Source organism: Saimiri boliviensis, chromosome 3 (genome assembly GCF_048565385.1).
Source record: "Saimiri boliviensis isolate mSaiBol1 chromosome 3, mSaiBol1.pri, whole genome shotgun sequence".
In the NCBI taxonomy this organism is placed as follows: domain Eukaryota; kingdom Metazoa; phylum Chordata; class Mammalia; order Primates; family Cebidae; genus Saimiri; species Saimiri boliviensis.
This window is the reverse complement of record NC_133451.1, coordinates 174,815,690-174,840,962: the sequence shown is the minus strand read 5'-3', so window position 1 is coordinate 174,840,962 and position 25,273 is coordinate 174,815,690. Positions and strand designations below refer to the sequence as shown.

The following is a 25,273-nucleotide window of genomic DNA, read 5'->3' as shown; positions in this document are numbered from 1 at the left end:
GAGGTTTTGTTTATTCCTTTTCATTTTTTTCTTCTTTATCTTTGTCTGACTGTATTATTTCAGATACCCAGTCTTCAAGTTCTGAGATTCATTCCTCAACTGTTTATTCTGCTGTTAATACTTGTCATTGCATTGAGAAATTATTGTAGAGTATTTTTCAACTCTATTAGATCAGTTAAGATCTTTTTCATACTGGGTATTTTATCTTTCAGCTCCTGTGTCATTTTATTGTGATTCTCAGTTTCCTTGGATTAGGTTTGCCATTCTCCAGAATCTTGATGATCTTTGTTCCTTTTCATATTCTGAATTCTATTTCTGTCATTTCAGCCAATTCAGCTTGGTTAAGAACCCTTGGAAAACTAGTGGACTTGCTTGGACAACATAATACACTGTGGCCATTTGATTTGCCAGAGTTTTTGGATTAGTTCTTTCTCATCTCTGTGGGTGGGTGTTCCTTTAACTGCTTGGCTGCCTCTGATTGAAGTGGTCAAGCAGGGGCAGGATAGTGATACAGGAATCTCAGGTCAGGCACCCCTGTCCAGTGAGAAGTGAGGACCAGGACCTACACAGAGAACAGTCTGTCTACCTTTTCATGAGGTGGGTGCTTTGTGTTGGTGGTCCAGACCAGCCCCTGGACCTTGTGTATTCTCCAGAAACTGGAGACAGCAAAGGTGAGGGCTGCAAGAAACTAAAGATGGCAACCTGTTCCTCCCACTGGGAGCTCTGTCCCAGAGAATTGCAGAGCTGCTATTTGCTAATAGCCCCAGCAGGGGGTGGCTTGAGACCCAGGCTAGGAAGACCCCTCTGGTGAGGAGATACAGGATCAGGGAACCATGTAACAAACAGTCTGGACATTTTTCCTTAAGGTTGCTGCCATATGCTGGGTGTCCTCTCTAGTCCCTAGTAACCTTAGATTTTCTAGCACCTAAAGGTATCAACACTGAAAGCTGCAAAAGAACAAATATGGCAGCCTACCCCTTCCTCGGGAAGCTCATCACAGAATGGTGTGAACCTGTTGCTGGCCTGAATCAATGGCTGGGAGGTTGTAGACCTCAGTACGGAGATCCCACCCAATGAGGAGGAACAAGATGTGTGACCTGTGTGAAAAAGCAGTCTGGCCACTTCTCTGTAGAGCTACTGCATTGTGCCAGGGGACTGCTCCAGTCACTAGTGGCCTCAGACCCCCTAGACATCAAAGGCAACAACAGCTAAGGCTGTAAAGTAGCAAAGATGGTGATCCATCCCTCCCACTGGGAACTCCATCTCAGAGAAGCTGGGGACCATCGACAGGTGAAAAACACTAGCAACGATGGCTGGCCAGTGACCCAGCCAGGAGGTCCCACCTATTGAAGAGAAAGAAGGGCAGGGACTCCAGTCTGGCCACTTTTCCAGTGTGCAGCTACCCTCAGGGCAACAATAGCTAAGGATGTGAACCTTCCCTATGGGAGCTCCATCTCAGAGAGGTGTAACACTGCTGCTGGTGACTGGATGGAGTTCCAAGCCAGTGGGTTTTATCCTGCAAGGTGCCCTAGAAGCAGGACCTGCAGACCATCACTGCTCAGCCCTGAGGATTCATACCCTCTACTAGGAATGTGTATGAGGGTCTAAACTCCTATTTTGCTGGAGTGGCAACTGCTTTTGCTGAAAAGCCCAGATATCTATGGCTTCTAGCGCTCTACCTGTGTCTGAGCGGCTGCTAAGCCAAGGCTGCATGTAGCTCTGTGTGACAGACTGCACACCCTGTTGGAGGGAGTTCATGAGGGGATCTCCTGACCCGAGGCTTGCAAAGATACATGAGGGAAGTATGGGTCCTTGAAGTTGCTAACTCACTTATCACTTCCCTGAGCTAGGGAGACTCCCCTGGCTCCATGTTGCTCCTGGGGCATTCATCTTGCCTTGCTTTTCTTTCTTTTCCATGGGTTAAATTTTCTTCTTCATGAACCCCAATGTGTGTACCTGAATGTTTCAGCTGAAGGTGCTGTATTTACTTGTGCCCTCTTTTTCCGTCTATAAGAGTGGCACACACTAGCTGCTGCTTGTCAGTTATCTTGGACAGCTCCCAACATTGTTGTTTTACCACTGATTTTCACAACTTAATTTTGATAGGAAGTAGTGTAGTTTTATTTGGTTTTCATGTTCAGCTTCACTGAGATTTTGAAGCTTAGCATTTACCAATTTCATTAAATTTGGAAAATTTCTATGTTTTTAAATGTGTATTGTCACTCTCCCCTTCTCTCTGGGGTACTTTAATTACATACATATTAGACCTAGTTGACCCATTGCTGCCGACTTACTGATCGTTTTCTGTTCAGATTTTTTTTTTTTTTTTGGTTTCATTTTGGGTAGTTCTATTTCCATATATTCAAGTGACCTGTTATTCTATAATATCTAATCAGCCTTAAATTCTAACCAACTTATTTTCATCTTTAAAATTGCATTTGGATATTTTTAATATCTTTTATATATCTTAGTTTCAATTTTTCTTTAACTTCTCAAACATAAGAAAAACAGCTGTAATAACCCTTTTAATATCTTTACCTATTCTATCATCTGTATTATGTCACTTAATTTTTTTCTTATTATTCATTTTTTGCTTCTTTTAATGGTTGATTTTAAAATTTTATTATATTTTACCCTCATCGGAACATTTAATATGTGTGTAGATATTACACACTTATTACAAAATGTTGTACATCTTGTAAAAAAAAAAAAAAAGAAAGAAAGAAAAAGAAACAATAGTTTTTGGTTTGATTTGTTTTTATGAGATGGAGTTTCACTCTGTCGCCCAGGCTGGAGTGCAGTGGCCCGATCTCAGCTCACTGCAACTTCCACCTCCCAGGTTCAAGCGATTCTGTTGCCTCAAGAGATCTACTCTTTTTTTGTTTGTTTGTTTGAATGGAGTCTTGTTCTGTCACCCAGGCTGGAGTGCAGTGGTGCAATCTCAGCTCACTGCAACCTCTGTTGCCCGAGTTCAAGTGATTCTCCTGTCTTGGCCTCCCAAGTAGCTGGGATTACAGGTGCGTGTCACCACACCCAGGTAATGTTTGTATTTGTAGTAGAGACGGGGTTTCAGCATCTCGGTCAGACTGGTCTTGAACTCCTGACCTCGTGATTCAGCTGTCTCAGCCTCACAAAGTACTGAGATTACAGTTGTGAGCCACTGAACCCAGCCTAAGAGATCTAATCTTCAAAGTAAATTTTTAAGTATGTGATAATTATTGCTAATTATAGGTACAATGTCATACAACAGAGCTCTAGAACATATTCATTTTATTTGGCTGAAACCTTAGGCTGATTAATAGTTCCCCAGCTCCCGTCCCTCTCTCCACTGGCAACTATTCCACTCTTTTATTCTATGGATTTATTTTTTGGCACCTCATTTAAATGAAATTACATAGTATTTATTTTTCGGAGACTGGCTTATTTAACTTGGCATAATGTTCTTAAGTTTCATCCATGCTGTCGCATGTTGCAGAATTTTCACTTTTTAAGGCTATTATTTTATTTATGAATATATCACATTTTCTCTATCCATTCATCCATCAACAAACATTTTGGTTTCTTCCAGACTTTGGCTGTTGTGAACAGTGAAAAGAATGCTAATATCTCTCCAAGATTAGTTCTTGATACACCTTCCAAAGAGAGAGGCAGGATCATATTTTAGTACTATTATTAATTGTTTGAGAAATCTCTATCTAGTTTTTCATAGTGGCTACACAATTCTTTATTCTCCAAAATAAACAGAGTGTAAGGGTTCTAATTTCTCCACATTCTTGCTGACACTTCTCTCTCTCTCTCTCTCTCTCTCTTTTTTTTTTTCTTTTCCTTTCTGACAGGCATTAGGTAAAAATCTCAGCATGGATTTCATTTGGATTTTACTAATAGTGATGTTAAACATTTTTTAATATACCAGTTGACCATTTGTGTGTCTTCCTTAGAGAAATGTTTAATTATCTCATATTTAAAAATATGTGTATTTATTTTTTAAATATTTACTGTTTTTAGGGAGGGGAACACTACACACTGGGGTCCGTTGAGGGGAAATGAGGGAGGGACGGGGGGGTGGGGAGGTGGGAAGAGATAGCATGGGGAGAAATGACAGATACAGGTGAGGGGACGGAAGGCAGCAAACCACACTGCCATGTGTGTACCTATGCAACAATCTTGCATGTTCTTTACATGTACCCCAAAACCTAAAATGCAATAAAAAAAATTTACTGTTTTTTTTTTTAATTTGTAAAGATTTATAGAATAGGTGACAAATCTTGCTACATATTTATAAGGCATCATAATCTAGTCAGAGTGTTTAGAGTGTTGGTTACTTGAATGCAATATATTTTCAAGTATAGGCACCCTACTCTGCTATCAAACACTGAATTTATTTATCTTACTTTATGTTTTTATTCTTTAACCCAGTTCTTTTCATCATCTCTCTTATCCCTGGTCCCCAACTTACCCTTCCTAGTCTTTGTTGTCTATCTTTACATTCTCTATTTCCATGTGATCAGGTTTTCGTTTTCTTTTAACCTCCTACATGTAAGTGAGAACACGTGGTATTTATCTTTTGTACCTACCTTATTTTAGTTAAGATAATGACCTTCAGTTTTATCTGTGCTGGTGCAAATGACATGATTTATTTTTTTTCCGGCCAAAAAATGTTTCATGGTGTGATATACTATATTTTCTTTATCCAGTCATCTGTTCATGAACACTTTGGTTGATTTACTATCTTTGCTATTGTAAATAGTGCTACGATAAACATGTGAGTCCAGTTATCTTTTTCATATGTTGATTTCTTTTCCATTGGGAAGATACCAAGCAGTGGTGTTGTTGTGTCAAATGGTAATTCTATTTTTAATTTTTTGAGAAATTTCCATGCTGCTTTCCATACTGACTATACTAGTTTACACTCCCACCAATGGTGTATAAAAGCTGCCTTTTCTCTGCATGCTTGTCAACATCTGTTATGTATTGTCTTTTTAATAATCGCTATTCTAACTAGGGTAAGTTGTTATCTCATTGTGGTTTTGAGTTGCATTTCTCTGATAATTAATGATGATGAGGACTTTTTTTTTTTTTTTTTTTTTTGGAAACAGAGCATCACTCTGTTGCCCAGGTTGGAGTGCAGTGGTGACCTTCACTCACCACAATGTCCTGATGAGGCATTTTTTATATACCTGTTGACCATTTGTATGTCTTCATCTCAGAAATGTACATTTATGTTCTTTGCCCACATTTTAATATAATCACTTATTTTCTTCCTGTTGAGTTGTTGAGTTTCTTGTATATTCTTGATATTAGTCTCCTGTTGGATGAATAGTTTGCAAATAATTTATCCCATTAAATAATTTGTCTCTTTTTCTGTTAATTGTTTTCATTTTTATTCCTGTGTGGAAGATCTGTAGTGTAGCATAGTCTCTCTGGTCTGTTCTTGGTTTTGTTGCCTGTGCTTTTGAGGTCTTTGTCATCAATTGTTTGCCTAGACCAACGTCCAGGAGACTTTTCCCGATGTTTTCTTCTAATATTTTTTATAGTTTGGGGACTTATGTTTAAGTCTTTAATTTATCTTGAGTTTATTTTTGTATATGGTGAGAGAGAGAGAGACAGGGGTCTAGTTTTATTCTTCTGCATGTAACTACCCAATTTTTCCAGCATCATTTATTGAAAGGGTGCCCATTTCCCAATGTAAGTTCTTGTCAACTTTGTTGAAGTTGGTTGTAAATATGTAGACTTATTTCTGGATTCTCTTTTTGTTTCATTGATCTGTGTGTCTATTTTTATACCAGTACCATATGGTTACCATACCATACCATACCATACCATACCATACCATACCATACCATACCATACCACACCATACCATACCATACCATACTTTTGTTACTATAGCCTTGTAATATATTTTGAAGTCAGTTAATATGCTGGCTTCATTGTTCTTTTTGCTTAGGACTCTTGGCTGTTTGGGCTCTCCTTTGGCTCCATGTGAATTTTAGGAGTGCTTTTTCTAATTCTGTGAAAAATGGTGTTGGCATTTTGATAGGATGTGTTGAATTTGTAAATTGCTTTGGACAATAAGGTCATTTTAGTGGCATCAGTTCTTCTGATCCATGAGTATAGTATATATTTCCATTTGCTTTATCTTCAGTTTGTTTCATAAGTGTTTTGTAATTTTACCTGTAGAATTTAGTAGAATTTATTCTTAGCATCTTTCTTATAGATATTATAAATAGGATTGCCTTCTCAAATTCTTCTTTGGTATACAGAATTGCTACTGATTTTTTTACATTAATTTTTTATCTTGAAACTTTACTGAAGTCATGTATTAGTTCTAGGAGCTGTCTGGCAAAGTCTATGGGGTTTTCTATACATGGTATCATGTCTTCAGTTAAGAAGAAAAAAAATCGATTTTCTCTTTTCATATTTGGTTGCATTTATTTCCTTCTCCTGCCTAATTGCTCAAGCTAGGACTTCTAGTACATGTTCAATAGGAACGGTGAGAATGGCCCTTCTTGTCTTTTTCCTATTCTCAGGGGGAATGCTTCTAGTTTTTGCCCATTCAGTAGGATGTTTGGCTATGGGTTTGTGGCTCTTATTATTTTGAGGTAAGTTTTTTCAATGCCTAGTTTCTTGAGGGTCTTTATTGTGCAGACATGTTGACTTTAATCAAAATATTTTTCTGTGTCTATTGAGATAATTGTATGACTTTTGCATTTAGTACTATGTGTTGGATTAAATTTATTGATATGCATATATTGTACCCACATTGCAGCCCAGGAATAAAGCCTACTTGATCATGGTGAATTACCTTTTTTGATGTTCTGCTGAATTCAGTTTGCTGGCATTGAGAATTTTTGTATCTATATTCATCAGGAATATTGGCCTGTAGTTTTTTTTATTATTATTATTCATTGTGTCTTTGATTTAGGTATCAAGGTAATGCTAGCTTTGTAAAACAAGTTAGGGAGTAGTCACTCCTTCCCAATTTTTGGGATAGTTTCAGTAGAGTTGGTACCAACTCTTCTTTTGCACATCTGGTAGAATTTGTCTGTGAATCCATCTGGCCCAGGCTTTTTTGGTTGGCAGATTTTTTTGGTTACTGAATTCAAAATTGGAACTTGATATGGGTCTTTTCAGGATTTCAATTTCTTTCTGATTCAATTTTGGGAGCTTACATATTTCCAAGGATTTATCTATTTCCTCTAGATTTTCTAGTTTGCATGTATAGATGTGATCATATTCGTCTCTGAGGATCTTTTGTATTTCTATTGGATCAGTCGTAAGGTCATCTTTGTTGTTTCTAATTGTGCTTATTTGAATCTCTCTTTTTTATTTGTTAATATAGCTAATGGTCTATTGATCTAGTTTATCCTTTCAAATAGTTAACTTCTGGTTTTGTTGATACTTTGTATAAATTTCTGAGTCTCAATTTTATTCAGTTCCACTCTGATCTTAGTTATTTGTTTTCTTCTAGTTGTTTTGGGGTTATTTTGTTTTTGTTTTATTTTCTAGTTCCTCTATGCATAATGTTAGATTGTTAATTTGAAATCATTCTAACTTCTTGACATAAGCATTTAGTTCTTCTTAACACTGTTTCTGTTGCATCCCAGGTTTATTAGCATGTTGTGTCTCTCTTTTATTTCAAAGAATTTTTTTATTTATATCATTTTTGTTTACCCAAAAGGAGCAAGTTGTTTAATTTCCATGTAGTTAGGTAGTTTTGAGAGCTCTTCTTGGTATAGATTTCTATTTTTATTCCTGTGGTCTAAAGGTTTGGTTGGTATGACTTTGACTTTTTTTTAATTTACTGAGAATTGCTTCATGGCAATGTATGTGACCAGTCTTGGAATATATTCTGCATGCAGATGAGAAGAATGCATATTCTGCAGTTGATTGGTAGAGTACTCTGGAAATGTATATCAGGTACAATTGATCAAGTGTTAATTTAACAGAATTTCTTTGTTAGTTTTCTGCCTTATATATGTTTTTAATGCTGGCAGTGAGGTGTTATTTCCCCCCACTCCCCACCAATTATTATTGTATGGCTATGTCTTTTTGTAGGTGTAGATACGTGTTTTATAAATCTTTGTGCTCCAACATTGGTATGCATATATTTAGAATAGTTAAGTCTTCTTGTTGAACTGAGCCCTTTATAATTATGCAATGCCCTATCATCATTATGTAATGTCCTTATTTTTTCTTTTTCACTGTCATTGGTTTAAAAGTCTGTTTTATCTGATATAAGAATAGTGGTCCCAGCTCTTTTTTTGTTTTCTGTTTGTATAATAGATCTTTCTCCAGCCCTTCACTTTAAGCCTATGGCTGTCCTTACATGTAAGATGGTTCTCTTGAAGACAGCAGATGGATGGATCTTTCTTTTTTTTTAATCCAACTTGGCATCCTGTATCTTTTAAGTAGGACCATGTAGCTTCAAGGTTAGACCATGTACTTTCAAGGTTATTAATGATATATGAGGTTTTAATTCTATTATGATGTTAACTGGTTGCTTTGTAGTTTCTATTGTATAGCTGCTTCATAGAACCTGGGGGTTATGTACTTAAGCATGTGTTTGTGGTAGCAGGCATAACTCTGTTGTTTCTATGTTAAGAACATCTACAAGGATCTTTTATAAGTTTGGTCTATTGTCAATAAGTTCCTTTTGTGATTATATGTCTGAAAAATATTTTTCTTCTGCCTAGAAAGCTTAGTTCAGCAGTATATTACATTTTTGTTTTAATTTTTTTTAAGAATGTTGACAGTAGGCCTTGATCTCTTCTAACTTGTAAGGTTCCTACTGGGAATTTACCATTAACATCATTTTTGTTGTTCAGAATCTGACCTTTTACTCTGTCTTTAAATTTTTGTTGTTGTTGTTGTTGTTGTTGTTGACTTTTAAGAGTCTGGTGACTGTATATGTATGCCTTGGTGATGTTTGCTTTGTATAGTATCATACCGGTGATCTCTAGATTCTTGCATCTAGATACCTACTTCTCTAGCAAAATTAGAGAATTATTTTTGCATTATTATCTCAAATATATTTTCCAAGTTGTTTACTTTTTCTTCTTTTTTTCTCAGGAATGCCAGCGATTCATAGGTTTGATCACTTTACATAATCCCATGTTGCTTGAAGACTTAATCATTTTCTTTTTTTTTTTTAATTATGCTTTACTAGGTTAGTTTGAAAACCTCATCTTTGAGCTCTAAAATTCTTTTTCTGCTTGTTTTAGGCTACTGATGAAAGCTTCCAACTGCATTTTCAAATACCTTAAGTGAATTTTTTTAATACTAGGAGCTCTGATTAATTTTTAAAGATGTTACTCTCTTCCTTCATTTATTGGCTTCCTTTGGAGGTTTATTTGTGTTTATTTTCAACCTTGTCTTCAATATCATTCAACTTCCTTGCAATCCAATTCTTTATATGCCGTTTTTGGGATTCTATTTTGTTTAGGGACTATTACTGGAGAGCGAGGGTGATTTTTTTCATGCTGTCACAATGTCCCAATTATTTTTTTCTTTTTCTTTTTTTCTTTTTTTTTTTTTTTTTTTTTTTTTTTGCCAGAACTTCTCATGCTCCTTTTCATCTGCAGATCCTGGTGCTTCTAATTTTTATAATTATTTTTGTATGAATAGGGTTTTTTTTTCCCCTCTCTTTTCCTATGATGTTATTGTTTTCTGTTCTTTCCCTCTATCCCCTTCCTAGGAGGTATGACTGTAGAGAATGTTGGATGTGGTCTTTTGGCTTTGTTTCTTCATCCAACTTCTGTTGGATGGTTTTATATTGGGCTGTGTGGTTCAAACTAGAGGCTAGGAGATGTCACTTCTGGGTAAGAGTGGGCTATGGCCAATGTGGCTGGGTATATGTATTTGATCCTTATATTGCCTGAGGCAATGGACTGATCCCTGGAATGCACAGTGGCCTGTCCTCCCTGCTCAGTCATAGTAGGTGAGCCAAGATGGACAGGGCCAAGCCAGGCAAGTCTGCCTAAAGAGTCCCTGATTACAGCACAAACACCAGCACCAAGGAAGAATCCAGTGGGCAGCCACCAAGCACCAAGAAATATGCCTAGGCCTGGAGCTGGGAAACCTCCTGAGCAGTAACTTCTCTGCACAGGCAGGGAGGGCAGCTTAAACTCCTAATCCAGGAGAGTGGATGTTCTATAAGCTTGGAGAGGCACCCAGCAATCACACACACACAAACACACACACACACACACACACACACACGCTCACACACTCACACTCTGTTTCCAGGTCACCTAATTCTCCATGAGCATTAATTTATACATTATACAAATGATAGGTATCATTTCCTCTAATCCAATCTTGGGCTTTATTCTCCAGATAAGGGTTGTTCATTTATGTGCTTGCACTGATCAGTGCTTAGCTGAAGATGTGAGGGGGACTCTGCAGATCTCCTAAGTTCTCTATGTGTACTGTTAATTCCTTTATTTATTTAGGAGACAGAGTCTCGCTCTGTTGCCCAGGCTGGAGTGCAGTGGTGCCATCTCGGATCACTGCAACCTGTGCTTCCCAGGTTCAAGCGATTATCCTACCTCAGCCTCCCAAGTAGCTGGGACTACAGGTGCATACCACCATGCACGGCTAATTTTTTCATTTTATTCTAGTAGAGACAGGGTTTCACTGTGTTGCCCAGGCTGGTCTGGAACTCCTGAGCTCAGACAGTCCACCCACCTTGGCCTCCCAAAGGGCTGCAGTTCATTCCTTTAGAGTGCTCTATCCTGCAGACTCTAGCCACCTTTGTCCCCTCCGGACTCTTGGCTCCATTTTCTCATCTTAGGGAGATCATTTGGATCTGTCTGTATTTCTCTTAACTTCAGCATGCCCTGGAATCTCAGGCCAGAATGTAAGCAGGGGAAATTGTATCCTATTTCTGAAAGACCACTATTGTCTGTTGCTTGATATTCAATACCTTGAATATAATTGTTTCATATTTAAACTCATAGGCGTGTGCTGAACAATTAGAACAGGTGGACACAGGGAGGGGAGCATCACATACTGCAGTCAGTGGGGGGGGGGGGTCGGGGAGGGACAGTGGGGGTGGGAATGGTGGGGAGAGATAATGAGGGGAGAAATACCAGATATAGTTGATGGGGTGATGAAGGCAGCAAACCACCTTGCCATGTTTGTACCTATGCAACAATCCTGCATGATCTGCACATGTACCCCAGAACCTAAAGTACAATTTAAAAACATCTAATTGTTTAATTGGTGATATGATTTGGCTCTGTGTGCCTACCCAAATCTAATTTTATAGCTCCCATAATTCTCACGTGTTATGGGAAGGTCCTCGTGGGAGATGATTAAATCATGGGGATGGGTCTTTCTTGTGCTGTTCTCAAGATAGTGAAGGGGATTCATGAGATCCGATGGCTTTAAAAACAGGAGTTTCTCTGCACAAGCTCTCCTTTTGCATGCTGTCATCTCGTAAGATGTTGACTTGCTCCTCCTTTCATCCCACCATGATTGTGAGGCTTCCCCAGCCATATGGAACTGTAAGTCCAATTTAACCTCTTTATTTTGTAAATTGCCTAGTCTCGGGTATGCCTTTATCAGCAGCATGAAACAGACTAATACAGTTGGATCAAGTAGAAAGGTAAATATGGTCCTTGTTAGTACATTTGACTAAAAGAGAAAATTTCAAAGATAATTTTACCTAGAAATAATACTAGGTAGAAATAACAAAAATCTATATCATTAGTTAAATACACAAAACCAATAAAGGAATACTGTGCATAGTGCACACTATTTCTACTTATTTTAGCCATCCGATCATATGATGTTAGTGGATCTTCGGGCCTCTATTCAAATGATAGTTCATCATCAATTTTTTGTGATGGGCATTTTGTGATATATTTCATTGAATGGTTTATCTGCAGAAATATTTATGGAGGATAGAGTGTACATCTCACAAAAACATTTAAGCTAATAAAGTAATTGCCTGCCCCTCCTTAAAATATTGTAATATCTATATAATTGAATTAATTCAATTAATATAAAGATGTCTTAAAGGGCCAATGATAGAATGACATGTTCAAAAGATTACATAATCAAAAATGAAGAATGCTGGATTCTTATTCATTGCTTGTGTTACCTCCTGTGTGAGCTGTAATTACTGAATTTGCAGAAAAATTATAAACTTCTTAGTTCAGAAACAGTGCCTCATCATTGAATCACTTTTTCAGCCAGTACAATACCTTTCAAATTAGATTGTAAAATAATTTATGTTTAACTCTCTAAAACTCTGTCTTAATTCTCAATTAAATGGGGGGCTTAACTGGATGATTTCTTAAATATGGTTGAGCTCTAATATCCTCTGTTGTCGTGCTTCTATAGATGTGGCGATGTAAATATTTTTTTCATCTGTGAAGAAACTGAATCTCTTTTATTTTTCCATTAAATTTCATCCAACAAGTAAATTGTTATTTTCTTGATTTGTTCTAAAGAAGGCAGAAGACTAAACTGCTTGTTTTCACTAGTGTCATTTGACAAATACTTCTGACTGTATTTCTTCTGTACCATATGAGACTGCACATTCTGGGCCCCTGGGCTACATGGCTAGGTCTAACCAATGAGCTGTAAGCAGACAGCAGCATGCATTTAAGGGATAGATCATCTAACTACTAGCTTGATACCCATCGGTATTCTTATTTATATCTGGCACAATGATTGACAGTGGTCAAGATCTTGGCTATTTCTGCTAACTCCAGTGAGCAGAAACCCTCCTGCCAACCAAAGGTGAACAGGTAAAGGAAGCAAGAAAGGGAATAGTTATTGTTTTATGCCACTGAAATTTGTGGGTAGTTATTACCACCACATAACATCCTGAATATTGTTATTATATAAGAAAATAAAACCCAAAACAAAACAAAAAATAAACCTATACTTTGAATAAACTAACAGAAAGCTCTAAAGTTTGAAATAATTAAATATTTTACTCAGAAGCTGCAATCCCAGAGTTAGAAATTTTTAAATGTGAGTTTTAAAACTTTCCAATACAAAACACACAATAGGCAGTGAGAAGTAATATTCAAATGATGGTGAAGGAAACATGAAGGTTTTAAGAACTACAAATGAAAGTTAACATAAATGCCTGCAATATAAACATTGACATTATTGCATACATACTAAAGTATCTCTTTTAGACAAAAAATAAGGTACTGATAAGTCTGGTATTTATTTCAAGTGTTTGTAATTAAAATTTTTTTTTTGGCCTTTATTTTTGAAAGAATCACTTATTTTAATAAAATCGATGAAATAATAAAGATAAATTAATGTAACCATGAAAGGAATAAATGTTAAGTATGTGTTAAACAATACTATTTAACTATAGTTTTTAAATCTCTCAGTTTAGTAAATGCCAATATAAAAAATCAGAAAAGGTTTACGTATTGTTTACAAAAAAACAGAAGAATATGAGAAAATTTGCCATTGAAATTTCATTACCTGGAAAGGTTTAGCAGAATGTTTACAGAATAATTTAGGTTTTGTTTTAAGATTTTTAAATGCCTTCACAATTTTCCATTTCTCCCAAGTAAATTTTTAAATCATTTCTTAATAAATTTTAAATAATTTGAACTATTTCTTTTGTCTTCCTGGTACTTTTAAGATTTGAAGAATGAGTTTTTATCCATTTATATAAAATGTAACTCAACAAAGAGATGACCTCACCTCTGAGCCATTCCTAAATTGTAAGGTAATTTAATGCAAATGATTATCTGAAAATAATATAGCAATATGAAATGCAATAATTACACCCATATTCCTAGAAAACTATTTCAATACATGTTTTAGTTTGTCCCCATTTTCGTCTCCTATTTGTGAATTTTCTACACATTTGTAACTTAATAAGCATATAAATTGTCTTTTACTTTATTTTGCTTATTTATTAAACTCAGTTCCATATTGGTACATCATTCTCAAGCTTGTACACCTTTATGCTCAGCCTGGCCTGACATCAAATCTAAAATATGCAGGCGCAGCGCAGAGCCTTGATAAAGGCCACGATGTGCTTCACTATTTCTAGTAATACTACAAGGCAGCCATCTGGATCACAACTTCTTGAATCCAATGTCTGAGCTTGGCAGCGATTCGGTTTTTCTTTGGAGTAGCTTAAGTGTGCTAGAATGACTGAATATAATTCAATCAGATTAAATGCTGTTACAAAGGAGCTGGCTTTCCTTAGAGTAAAAATCAGATCTGCACCCTTATTATTTTTTACTACAATTATTACAAGGGCTAATTTTTCTGTGTCTAGACTTTGCCATCTGCAATGCATTGTGTGTCTTGCTGCCAGAGGAATATGTAAACACAATCCAGTCTTCCTTGTGATTAACAATATTTGAAGTACTTCATGTTGACTGCAGGCTAACATCCAAATTCTTTAGACTCGTTTTCAAGATTCTTCATGATCTGTTCTCAACATGCAGACTCATTGATAAAGACTTCCTTAACTCTATCAGACAAAGTTAGTCACACTTCCTTCAGGCTCTCAATGTCTATGTGTCATCTATTATATCACTTGTCTCATTTGAGTCTGATCATTTTATCTATATGCTCACTGGTCTGCGAACCCTTAAGGGAAGAAACTGAAATTTATTCATCTTTGTATCCTAAATGTCTCTCACTGTCCCCCTCACGCAGTTCCTGTCTTTCCTAGTTCCATATCATCTTCTATAGCGAATTTTACAAATGAAATAATACAGTTTAAACAATCACAGTAATGATGACAGTATTTATTAAACCCTTGCTATTATTCAATATGATGCTGTGTGAAGTACTTTTTACATAGATGACCCAATTAAATTCTTCTTAGCACATTATGAAGAGGTATTTTTTTAGCAAAATATAATCCCATTATCCTGTGTGAGAAAACTAATCTTACTGAGGGTAAATAACTTGCCCATTGTCACACAGGCAGTAAGTGGCAAAGCTATCATTTGAACCTAGATAGTTTGATATATAAAGTGTGATGTGACTTTTCAATATTTTATACGTAATCATCAGGCATGAAATAGTAAGGAGTTTCTAATATAGTCTAATTGAAAAATAAGTTACACATATCAGTGTAAAAAAGTAATGTTACTACTAACAGTCGACTAATTAGGATGAGGCCATTTTTATATATCCACTGCAAAATTCTGATAGTTGTATTTCATAGGCCTAGAAATGACTCTGAATGCCAGTAATAATTCAGAAGCTGAAAGAATTAATGAAATGCATGTGTAGTAATTGTTTTTAAAAAACTTATTTAAAAGTATCTCCAGGTATAACAAACTGCAAGCTTTCTAACTCCACAAAAGTAAGAATGTTGCCTATTTGACTAGCACACTGATCAATGTGAATCTTGATTAGCACATTGATTCAAGAGACTGTCCCACCAAACGAGTTATAACTTGTTTGCCTATGTCTCAGTTTGGGTTTCTCTAGAAGCAGACCCTGAAACGAAAATTTGACTTAAAGTGTTTAAGAGGTAATCACAAAATGTAGAGTGGTGCAGTGGGAGGAATGGGAAAAAGTTTGACAGAAAAGGGAAAGTGGCCAATAAAAGTCAAACTTCTGATCACTGTGGGCAACTGAGGGGTAATCCTGCTAGGAAACTATGGGAGACAATGTAGACCACTCCTAGGGTTATCCCACCATGTGACCATTTCTTCTCTAACTTCCATTATTCATTGGTTGATACTTGGACTAGGGGCATTAATTTCTCCCAGAGCTTCTGATCTGCCCTTTGTGCAGAGATGGGAGAAGTACTCATGTTGCTATCTGCAGGGATGTATAATAGGACTCTCTCGGCTTATACTGGAATAGTGAGTGCTAAGGAGACATTGATACATCAGCATCATCTGCTACAGCCTATCTCTCATGAGCCTCTTCTTCCAGCAAAATAGATTTTTACCTTGAGCTACACACACACACACACGCACACACACACACACACACACACACACAAACACACACACACATATAGATAGACATATAAATTGACAGATAGGTGTGTATATGACATATGAAAGCTATGTTCCAACTGGATGTCGTTTTGACATCTCAACAGTACATGGTCAAACTTGAGTTCATTATCATTGCTCTCAATCCTTGAAACTCTCAGAGTGTCCCTCACACAGGCTCCTGTCATTCTGTATTTCATCGGATCAGTGGCTCATGTCCAAAACATGAGTCCTGTTTAATCACTTCTCCTAGGCACCAAGTCATGTCAGCTCTCTTCCTACATACAGCTTGAACCTGTCCTCTGCAGGCCACCTTCAATTCCCACTTGAATTTCTATAACATTTTCCAAAGTGTCTTATGGGCACTTTCTCTCTCAAATAATTGTATAGCACTCTATTAAACTTCTACACTAACAATTTCATTTTAAAATCGTAAGTATTTATCATTCTGTATCTCTAATTGTATTATAAATAACTTGAAGTTAAGACCTAGATTTTGTTCATTGTTTTATCTCAACTTCAGAGCCTGGCCTATATCAAACCTTCAGTAAATTATTGTGACAAGAATGAGTGAATGAATGAGTAGAATGGATCCTTTTATATTTCATGTGTGGTAGTAATTTGATAGTAATTTGAGCTCAGACAGAAATTATCAAAAAACATTTTGAAAGAGAAAGCCTTTGTCATATGTGATTAGTTTTGCATTTTTTTTGTGTCTACTCTTTCTCTGACTGGATTGTGTATGAATGAGAAGTCATGAGCCTATTGATTTTAGTTTTGATTTTGAGGCAGTCTTGCTCTGTCACTCAGGCTGGAGTGTGCAGTGGTGCAATCTCATCTCACTACCTTTGCCTCCCAGGTTCAAGGAATTCTTTTGCCTCAACCACCAGAGTAATTGGGATGACAGAGTGTGCCACTATACCTGGCTAATATTTGTAATTTTTGTAGAAATTGGGTTTTGCTATGTTGCTCAGGCTGGTCTTGAACCCCTGGACTCAAGCGATCCTTCCACCTGGCCTCCCAAAGTGCCGGGATTTACAGGCATGAGCCAGTGTTCTCAGCCCCTATTGATGGGTTATAGGATATTACTCTGAATGCAATTCCTATTTGATTAATAGGCAAGTGGTATGTGCAATAGCTTGTCTTAATATTTAAAAAACCATTTGCTTCATTGGGAATATCACCTTCATTCTAAGAACATTGTGAGGTGTGATGGTTCTCACAAGTAGATGCAACAACCTGAATATTGATATATCAAAGTACAATTAGTTGAGTTTATTGGCCTTGTTCAGAAGAATTGATGGCTCTGTATAATTATGACCAGGTATGCTGAATTTCATTAACACTGTTTTCCAGATCTGTGAATTATAAGCGAAAACATCTGTCTCACTACACATGGAAATTACTGACAGATATCTTTCATATTATATATATTTTTGACGTTTAAGTTGTTTTAAAATGAATTTCATATTTTACAGTACTTTTATGCCCATATTATGGTATAATTTTGATGGGTTTTCAAATACTTCTCATTGTCTGAAAATGTCAAAATCTATTTGTTTAATAAATATTGTTAGAAATAATAAATTATTAGGTTAAATAGTGAATAAAGGGATAACATTTTTAAAATTCTTCTTTTTCATGTTCTCAGATGTTTCTAAAAAATGAAAAAAATAGAAGTTGAGATTTTAGAGTTTTCACTAGGAATGAGATAATGTCTTGATTTGGATCTTAATGTAATCTTATTATGTAGTTGTGCTGTTAAGAGTTATTTCAAATTAAATTTTCATTTATTCTGTTTAGAGGCTATGGTTGTTTTTCTCTTCAGGCTTTAAATACTGTCCAGCCATTGAAACACTCCATGACTGAAACTGACTAATTAAACATAAATAATACAGTAGTTAAATTTTTAGCTCTCTTCAGGAAATTCATCTAAACCTTAATTATGTGCTCCATGGAAACAGTTTTAATGCATATTACTTATCCTTATTTCTATTATATAGCAATAGGAAAAATGTATGTCAACAAGAACACAACATTTCAACAAACTGACATATTTGAAACCGCGATACCAAAGAGGATAAAACAGTTGTTTCATTAAGAGGGAGTGTGAAGGGAGATCATTAATTCAGGCCATGAAGGAGCAGGATAAAGATTATGCTACACAAACCCTGACTGGAAAGTTTTAGACCAAGTCGTGTTTCCACAATTGTCTGAAAACACAATAAATAAACAACAGAATAAGATATACAAGAGGTTTGCAGTTAATACACCATTTCTTTTCTCTTCATCTCCAGCTGTAAGCACAAGATGTATCTGGAAAGGCTGCCAAACACCAGCATCATTATCCCATTTCATAATGAAGGTTGGACTTCACTCCTGAGGACCATACACAGTATAATTAACCGCACCCCGGAAAGTCTGATAGCAGAAATCATCCTAGTAGATGACTTCAGTGAAAGAGGTAAGATACAGTTGATAACATTTTATCTGATTCTGCTTCCATTCATGTAGTCATTAACAACTTTTTAAAAAAGATAATGGAACCTTCTTTCTGATTCCATCTGAAAAGTGATTATGAAGTTTTATCGATGTTGTGATTTCGTAAAATATTGCCAAATGCAAAAGAAACTTAATGAGAAGCTATTGGTAGTCTTTGGAAATCTATAAGAGATTTGCATTACAATCTCTGTTGCAACTTAGATAGAGGTTGGCAAAATGCCTCAAATTCTACTTTCAGTTTCAGGACAAACACTGCAAAATATATTATTTTAAGTACATATGAGTGGTGAAATATTTGAGAACTACGAAATCTGTTTCTATTTCTGAAAAGTATCTCCTCTATTATTTACCAGTATGACACATGCTCCAAGCTGTGTTTGTGTTATTTCATAAACATTAGAAATTATAAGAGACACAGGCACATATTTTTACTTGGTAATTCTAGCTATTTTATCTATCTGAACAACAATAGAAAGAATCTAATGTAATGGCATATTGCAAAATTTAACATACGTTTTAATACTTCTGTAATTTTATGTTTACCTTATAAAATTTTTATGATTTTATAATTTACCTTTGGTTTTATAAATACAGTATAAAGTAAATTTTATAATTTACCTTATATTTTGTTTCATGGAGTGACACTTTACTATATCTCTGCTAGAAAGAATGACAGTAAAACATTTTGATCGAATATTATTCATATGACTCAGAAGAGAATACAGCTTGAGATCACATGGGTTAATTAAGATTTAAGTTAATTTGAAGTTTTGGAAATTTTGTCACAAAACATCCTTTTCTTCATAGTATTCAAAAATTCTGCAAAAGACAGACTTTAGTGTGCTAATTTTGAAATTTCTTTGACAGATGGTATTTAAAAATAGACTTTTATTTACTCCTTTTAAATACTGATTCAGGGGTTGCCTAATATCAATAGGTATGGGACTTACGCAGGCAGTGCTCGACTTACAACTGCGGTCGGGACCGCGGAACGGTCGTAACACGATTTTGGTCATAAGTTGAGTAGGCTATATGTACAGTTGAAATGGTGCACGTGGAGATGGTAGTGCTGCCAGAAGCTGGTCCTCACTGTCGCACGCCCAGATGGGCAACGTTTGCGCTGCCAGACACCGAGCAGTCATGGCTAGCAGTTGTGGTCGTAAAGTCGAATGGTCATAAGTTGCATAGGTCGTAAGTCGATCAATACCTGTATGACAAGTGAGGTTGTTTGACACTCCTCTATTAATATGTAGTTGTAGTCATTTAGGCTTGATTTTAAAGAGGTTTTTGTCTTGTGTTGCTTAGGTAGCATGCATTTAATACTAAATACTGAGAGCTAGTGTCTAAAACTGAAACTTTCAGAGATTTAAAAAATAATTCAAATATGATATTCATTTCTTTTTATTCTATTTGAGGCTACTATTTCAAAGCAGTCATTATGACATCAGGCCAAAAATAGATACTTAATGTGTTAATAAAGCATTGATTTCAAAAAGTGAAAAAGGAGATAAAGATCTGAGGTTGTAGATTGCCAAGTGAATGGTCTTTGTGATTGACTGGTACAAGGAGAAATAGGCCAGTGTAACTTTTGATTATCTTGGTAAACTATTTATCACAGTAGAATTTTGACCTGTGGCGGGTAGTAGAGTGAGAAGCACTTGGTAGCAGAAAATTATGGTTTGCAGAACATTTCTTGTTAAATATTTCTCAGAGGCATTTTTCATTTGAAAGCCTTTGAAAAGGTTGAAAATACTAGCACCTACATTTTCTTAGTTTCAAATCACTGTCACCTTTGGTACAGTGGCAACTTTGGTGGACTGTGTTTCTGTATGTCGTGTTAGTTGGGAAGAAAGAGGACAATCAATGTAATTAGTGTTAGTGAAGGGGGATAACAGAAAATTGACAATTTAGGAACAATAATGGTGATTTTTGAATTCCCTAATGAACATTTCTAAGGATAATTGTTAATTTAATGCTTAGGTGAAACTTTCATTGAGATATTCTATTCTTATGAGCCGTCAAGTTGAAAGTTTAATTTTGTAATCAAATGCAAAAGTAAATCCTGAAAGAAATAGGTAATAAATTACTTCTGTAATATTTTATATCATATTTTTTAAATTATATAAAAGAGGAAACACTCTTCTTCTAAATTTTTGCTTTGATTATGAAAATCTCATCTGAGAGTTTTGGTTGATGTATATTAGCACCTGACTGGATATAGGAGCATCACTCCTGTTTTATGAATTACGAGAAATATAAAGAATGAACATAATGAGCACAAGTCAGAATCCCAACACCAACTATTATCTGTATGATATTTGGTAAATTAACTTTATCTGAGCGTCTCTGTTTATCAAAATGAAAATGACAGTGACTCTTCATGGAGAGGTTATGATGGAGGGGCTGTCATGGATGGTCAAGTGAATTGCATGTTCATGGGAAAGTGATTGCTCTCAGCTATTAATTTCTACTCATCAAATATTTCCTACTACTCTAGTATAAACAGTCTATACCTTTTGGAAAACAGAGTTTGTTAATTTAATCAAATATAATCCACAATAACCTGTCTGTCTACCCATTTATCTATTTATTTATCTATCTATCTCCAGAATCAACAGAATTCATTTACTTGCCACTTAAGGAGTAATCATGGCAATTTACATTTGGAGAAATTAGGACTGCTTTAACATTTAAAAAAATCTCCCATATGGCCAATAAGCTACTGCAAGCATTGAAGTAAAATAAAAATCTGAGAATTTAATCAATAAGGAGATTATGTTATCTATCAAAATTATGTGCATGGTCTTAGAAGAGTATTTAGCAGAATCCTTTGCAAAATTGTTTTTACTATTTCAAGACAAGGAAGCTACCCCAAGGCATCACTTGTTTACAGGGCCTCTTTTTCTATTTCTTTTTATTCTGATATATTTATAGTTGTGCTGTTAAAAGCTATAATTAACTTATACTTTTCTTAGAAAATTCCCCAAAACTATAACCCTATAGTGTGTAGAGTTCTTTTCAGCTACTCTTCAAAAATCAGATTAAGTAGGCTAGATAAACTTTAAAGTACAGAAAGATACAGGAATTTTGTTGGCTTCCTTTAGGAAGTTATTTTTTTTGGGGGGGGTTTTGTTTTACATTTTAAATTTATTTTTAGAAATATATCTCGATTTCAATTCTGTCCAGTATGCAGCTTAACACCTTTGCACTATTACCTTTTTCAGAGATTCTGCAAGATCCTTTGACCAAAAGCACTGTACTTTAACAAGACTTAATAAAATATCACTGCCTTATATTTTACACCCTCCAGGTCAATAGAATAGCTATACATGACCAAAAAATTAGGAAAGCCAGTATTTCAGACACGTCATTAGCATGAGTCACTTGCTAATTACTTGGAATTCATATTTACAACAAATACAAGTATATAGTAATTGGCCAATTCAGTAATAGTGGGGTTCATATCAATACAGTAAAATACTAAAATATTAGATAATTATAGAATAATTCTAAACTATTACCAAGTGATTTTGAAAAATCTACTTAAATAAGATTGACCCAGTTCTTGAAATGCTTTAAAAAAAAGGGGGGAATATTCCATCTCGCAGTTCTCAGTTTAGATATTTTTCCTAAAGCAAGCTTGGTAACAGAATGTTGTTTTAGCCTCAGATTGTAAGTCCACCATCTATAACAACATGAAGGTAAAGGCCTGCAGGTAAGTTTTCAACAACCACTACTGTGTTTTGCTATCTGAAGCTTACCAAAGTTAGTGAATGTGGCTATGTTTTTTTTCCAGTAAGCTCTGAGAAATACATTTAACAACTTAACTTGAGGCCTATAACAAGGCTTCATGGTGACATTAAAGCAGGACTAATCCTGGGCTTATCTCCAAATTCCAGGCACCCTTAACGGCATCCACATGGAAAATGTTGAAATGTGTGAAATAAGCTGGGACTTAACCTCAGAGATAGGGTATATTTGAACCTGACAATTCTCTGAACTTTGCATGCTTAGATGAATGCAAGTCTAAATGGAGGATAGTTGCAGGAGAGTTGCTGACACACTTTCTTTAATGCAAATATGGAGGCACTACTGTATACCCAAGTACACACACACAAACACAGGCACACATACACATTCTCATTGATTTCTACCCGTTTGTTTAAAACTTCCTGGGCAGAAAACGTAAGTAGTTGAATATTTGAGTTTCAGAAAGATCTATTATCCTCCATGTACTCATTAGAGGGAAAAACAGACTTGAAACTATCCTCCAAATGCCAATAACTTTAAAGAAATCCAGCTTATTTTTCCTTAGACAGCCCAGACTCTTACTATCCAAAGTGTGGTGCACAGACCAGCAGCAGTATCTTGAAGCTTGCTAGAAATGCAGACTCTCAGACCTCACCAGATGAATCAGAATCTGCATTTCAACAAGATCTAAGTGTACTTTCTGTAGGAATTAAAGTTTCAAAATCACTGTCATGCATTTTAAAATTGGGGGGGAATGGCCAGGCATAGTGGTTTACACCTGTAACCCCAGCAGTTTGGGAAGCTGAGACAGGATAATCACTTGAACCCAAGAGGTTAACATTGCAATGAGCCAAGATCGTGCCACTGCACTCCAGCTTGAGTGTCAGAGTGAAACTGTCTCAAAAAGATAAAATAAAATAAAATATAATTGGAGTTTAAGTTTCAGTGACTAATATGCATGCAATAAGTAATTTCTTTTTTTATTTTTATTTTACTTTAGGTTCTGGGGTACATGTGCAGGTCATGCAGGGTTGTTGCATAGGTGCATACATAACCAGGTGGTTTGCTGCCTGTATTCCCCCTTTGACTATAACTTGCATTTCTCCCCATGTTATCCCTCCCCGCGCCCTGCTGTCCCACCCCTAGCATCCCCCGAACTGCCCCCAGTGTACGATGCTTCTCTCCCTGTGTCCATGTGTTCTCATTGTTCAACACCTGCCCATGAGTGAGAACATGCAGTGTTTGGTTTTCTGTTCTTGTGTCAGTTTGCTGAGAAGGATAGTTTCCAGATTCATCCAAGTCCCTACAAAGGACATGGATTCACCATTTTTTATGGCTGCATAGTATTCCATGGTGTATATGTGCCACATTTTATTTGTCCAGTCTATCATTGATGGGCATTTGGGTTGGTTCCAGGTCTTTGCTATTGTACACAGGGCTGCAATAAGTAATCTCAAAACTCCTGTTTCTTAACATGTTATTACAAAATAAATTTTGCTATTTGTTTATACTGTTGAGTGTGCAATTGACATTGGATTTATAAGTTTATAAAGGACATCCACAGTATTTTATGTAACATTCGTTGTTATATTTTCTTGCTAGATATTGCAGTTTTCTCACAATTTGTAGATATTTTCCTTGCTTTCTTGTGAATTCATTTTATAGCATTTGACGTTTAATTCTAGTTTACTGTCATAACTTAACCCCTTGACAATTTCCCTTTTGTTAAACAAATAATGCCTTTCAAAACTTTGTAAGTCTAGTTTGTTTTGGAATCAGACAATAACTTTTATGTCAAGTTTACAAGGAAAAAATATTTTTATATGTATCTATCAATATGTATATAATCTGTATATATACATGCATATATTTATAAATGTATATAATATGCAGGTATCCATATACATATATATACATACATATACATATGGAAAATAGCAAAGTGATTCCTATAATGATCTGTATTATCATTAAAAAAACCCTAGACTCTTCACATGGATGAAAGTGTTTTTAAATCTTTAAAATAGTGGTAATATTTTTAAGGATTTAACAAATGATGATGTCAAGTCTTGAATTCTGTTTCTATTTTACACAAGCAGTCTCTAAGTATACATTAGGAAAAGTTTCCATAAGCAGACAAATCAGTCAGCACAAGTTTTACAACTATTTGAAGTTGGTAGATATCATCAGTGTAAAAAAGGTTGTAAAACCGATGAAGAATGGTAGTGCATCTTTATTTTATATTATACAATACTAACAGTAAAGTGCATTTAAGGATTCTGAGACGACAGTCAACAAAAATGTTTTAGTGCTAGTATTCCATCAGATATTTCACTAGATTATGAGACAAGCAATTTTTATGTCTCAGATTTATTGAGAGCTAGTCATTCTAAATAAATCTTAGAGTTATTTAGATTTAATATTCATATTTAAAATGGTGAGGATAATTGTGTTTTCAAAAAAATCAAACTACAGTATCAAACCAAATAGTGTTTAGTAGCAGAAAGTAAGCAAATGTTAAAAGTACAATATATTTAGAAATTCAGCCTTATATGCCCAAGAATTGAAAGTAGCTATTCTGCTTTCTGACATTTGTATATCATGTTGCAATAAATGTTAAATCTGCAGATTGTCTTAATAGCTCTGTTAACAGATTAACATTTGTGAATGTAAGGGAATCTGGGACATTGAGCAACATTGCTTTCTGTGGTCAGATGTATGAACATACACCAGTCATGTGTGATAAGTGTCGGGAAAATTATCCTACAGTATGAAGTGGTAAAAGTTTGGGAACCTACAAAATAAAAACTCAACTCCTAAAAAGTCTTTGTGCATTCATAAAAGATGAGTGTTACCCATCAGTAGCAGAATATGCTTTGAGTAGAATCTGTCTCAGAAGAAAAGGACTTTTGAGATTTCTCTCCCTCTTACTTGTAAATTAAAAATTCAATCTCACCTGATGTAAATGTCTTCAGAAACAACAAAATTTATCTGACAAAAATAACAATGATTATATATCCTTGTTGAGTCTCACCTTTGCCTTCATGTGTACAGTAGCA

General features: G+C 35.5%; 1 protein-coding gene across 1 annotated transcript in view; it reads left to right on the top strand.

Moving 5' to 3' along the window:
* The window catches only part of GALNTL6 (polypeptide N-acetylgalactosaminyltransferase like 6), a 1,203,768-nt gene that overhangs the window by 531,628 nt on the left and 646,867 nt on the right, over positions 1-25,273 (top strand). The window contains exon 5 of the mRNA XM_003938723.4: positions 18,260-18,426. Within this exon, the coding sequence (XP_003938772.1) occupies positions 18,260-18,426 (167 nt within the window). The remainder of the gene's footprint in view (positions 1-18,259; positions 18,427-25,273) is intronic.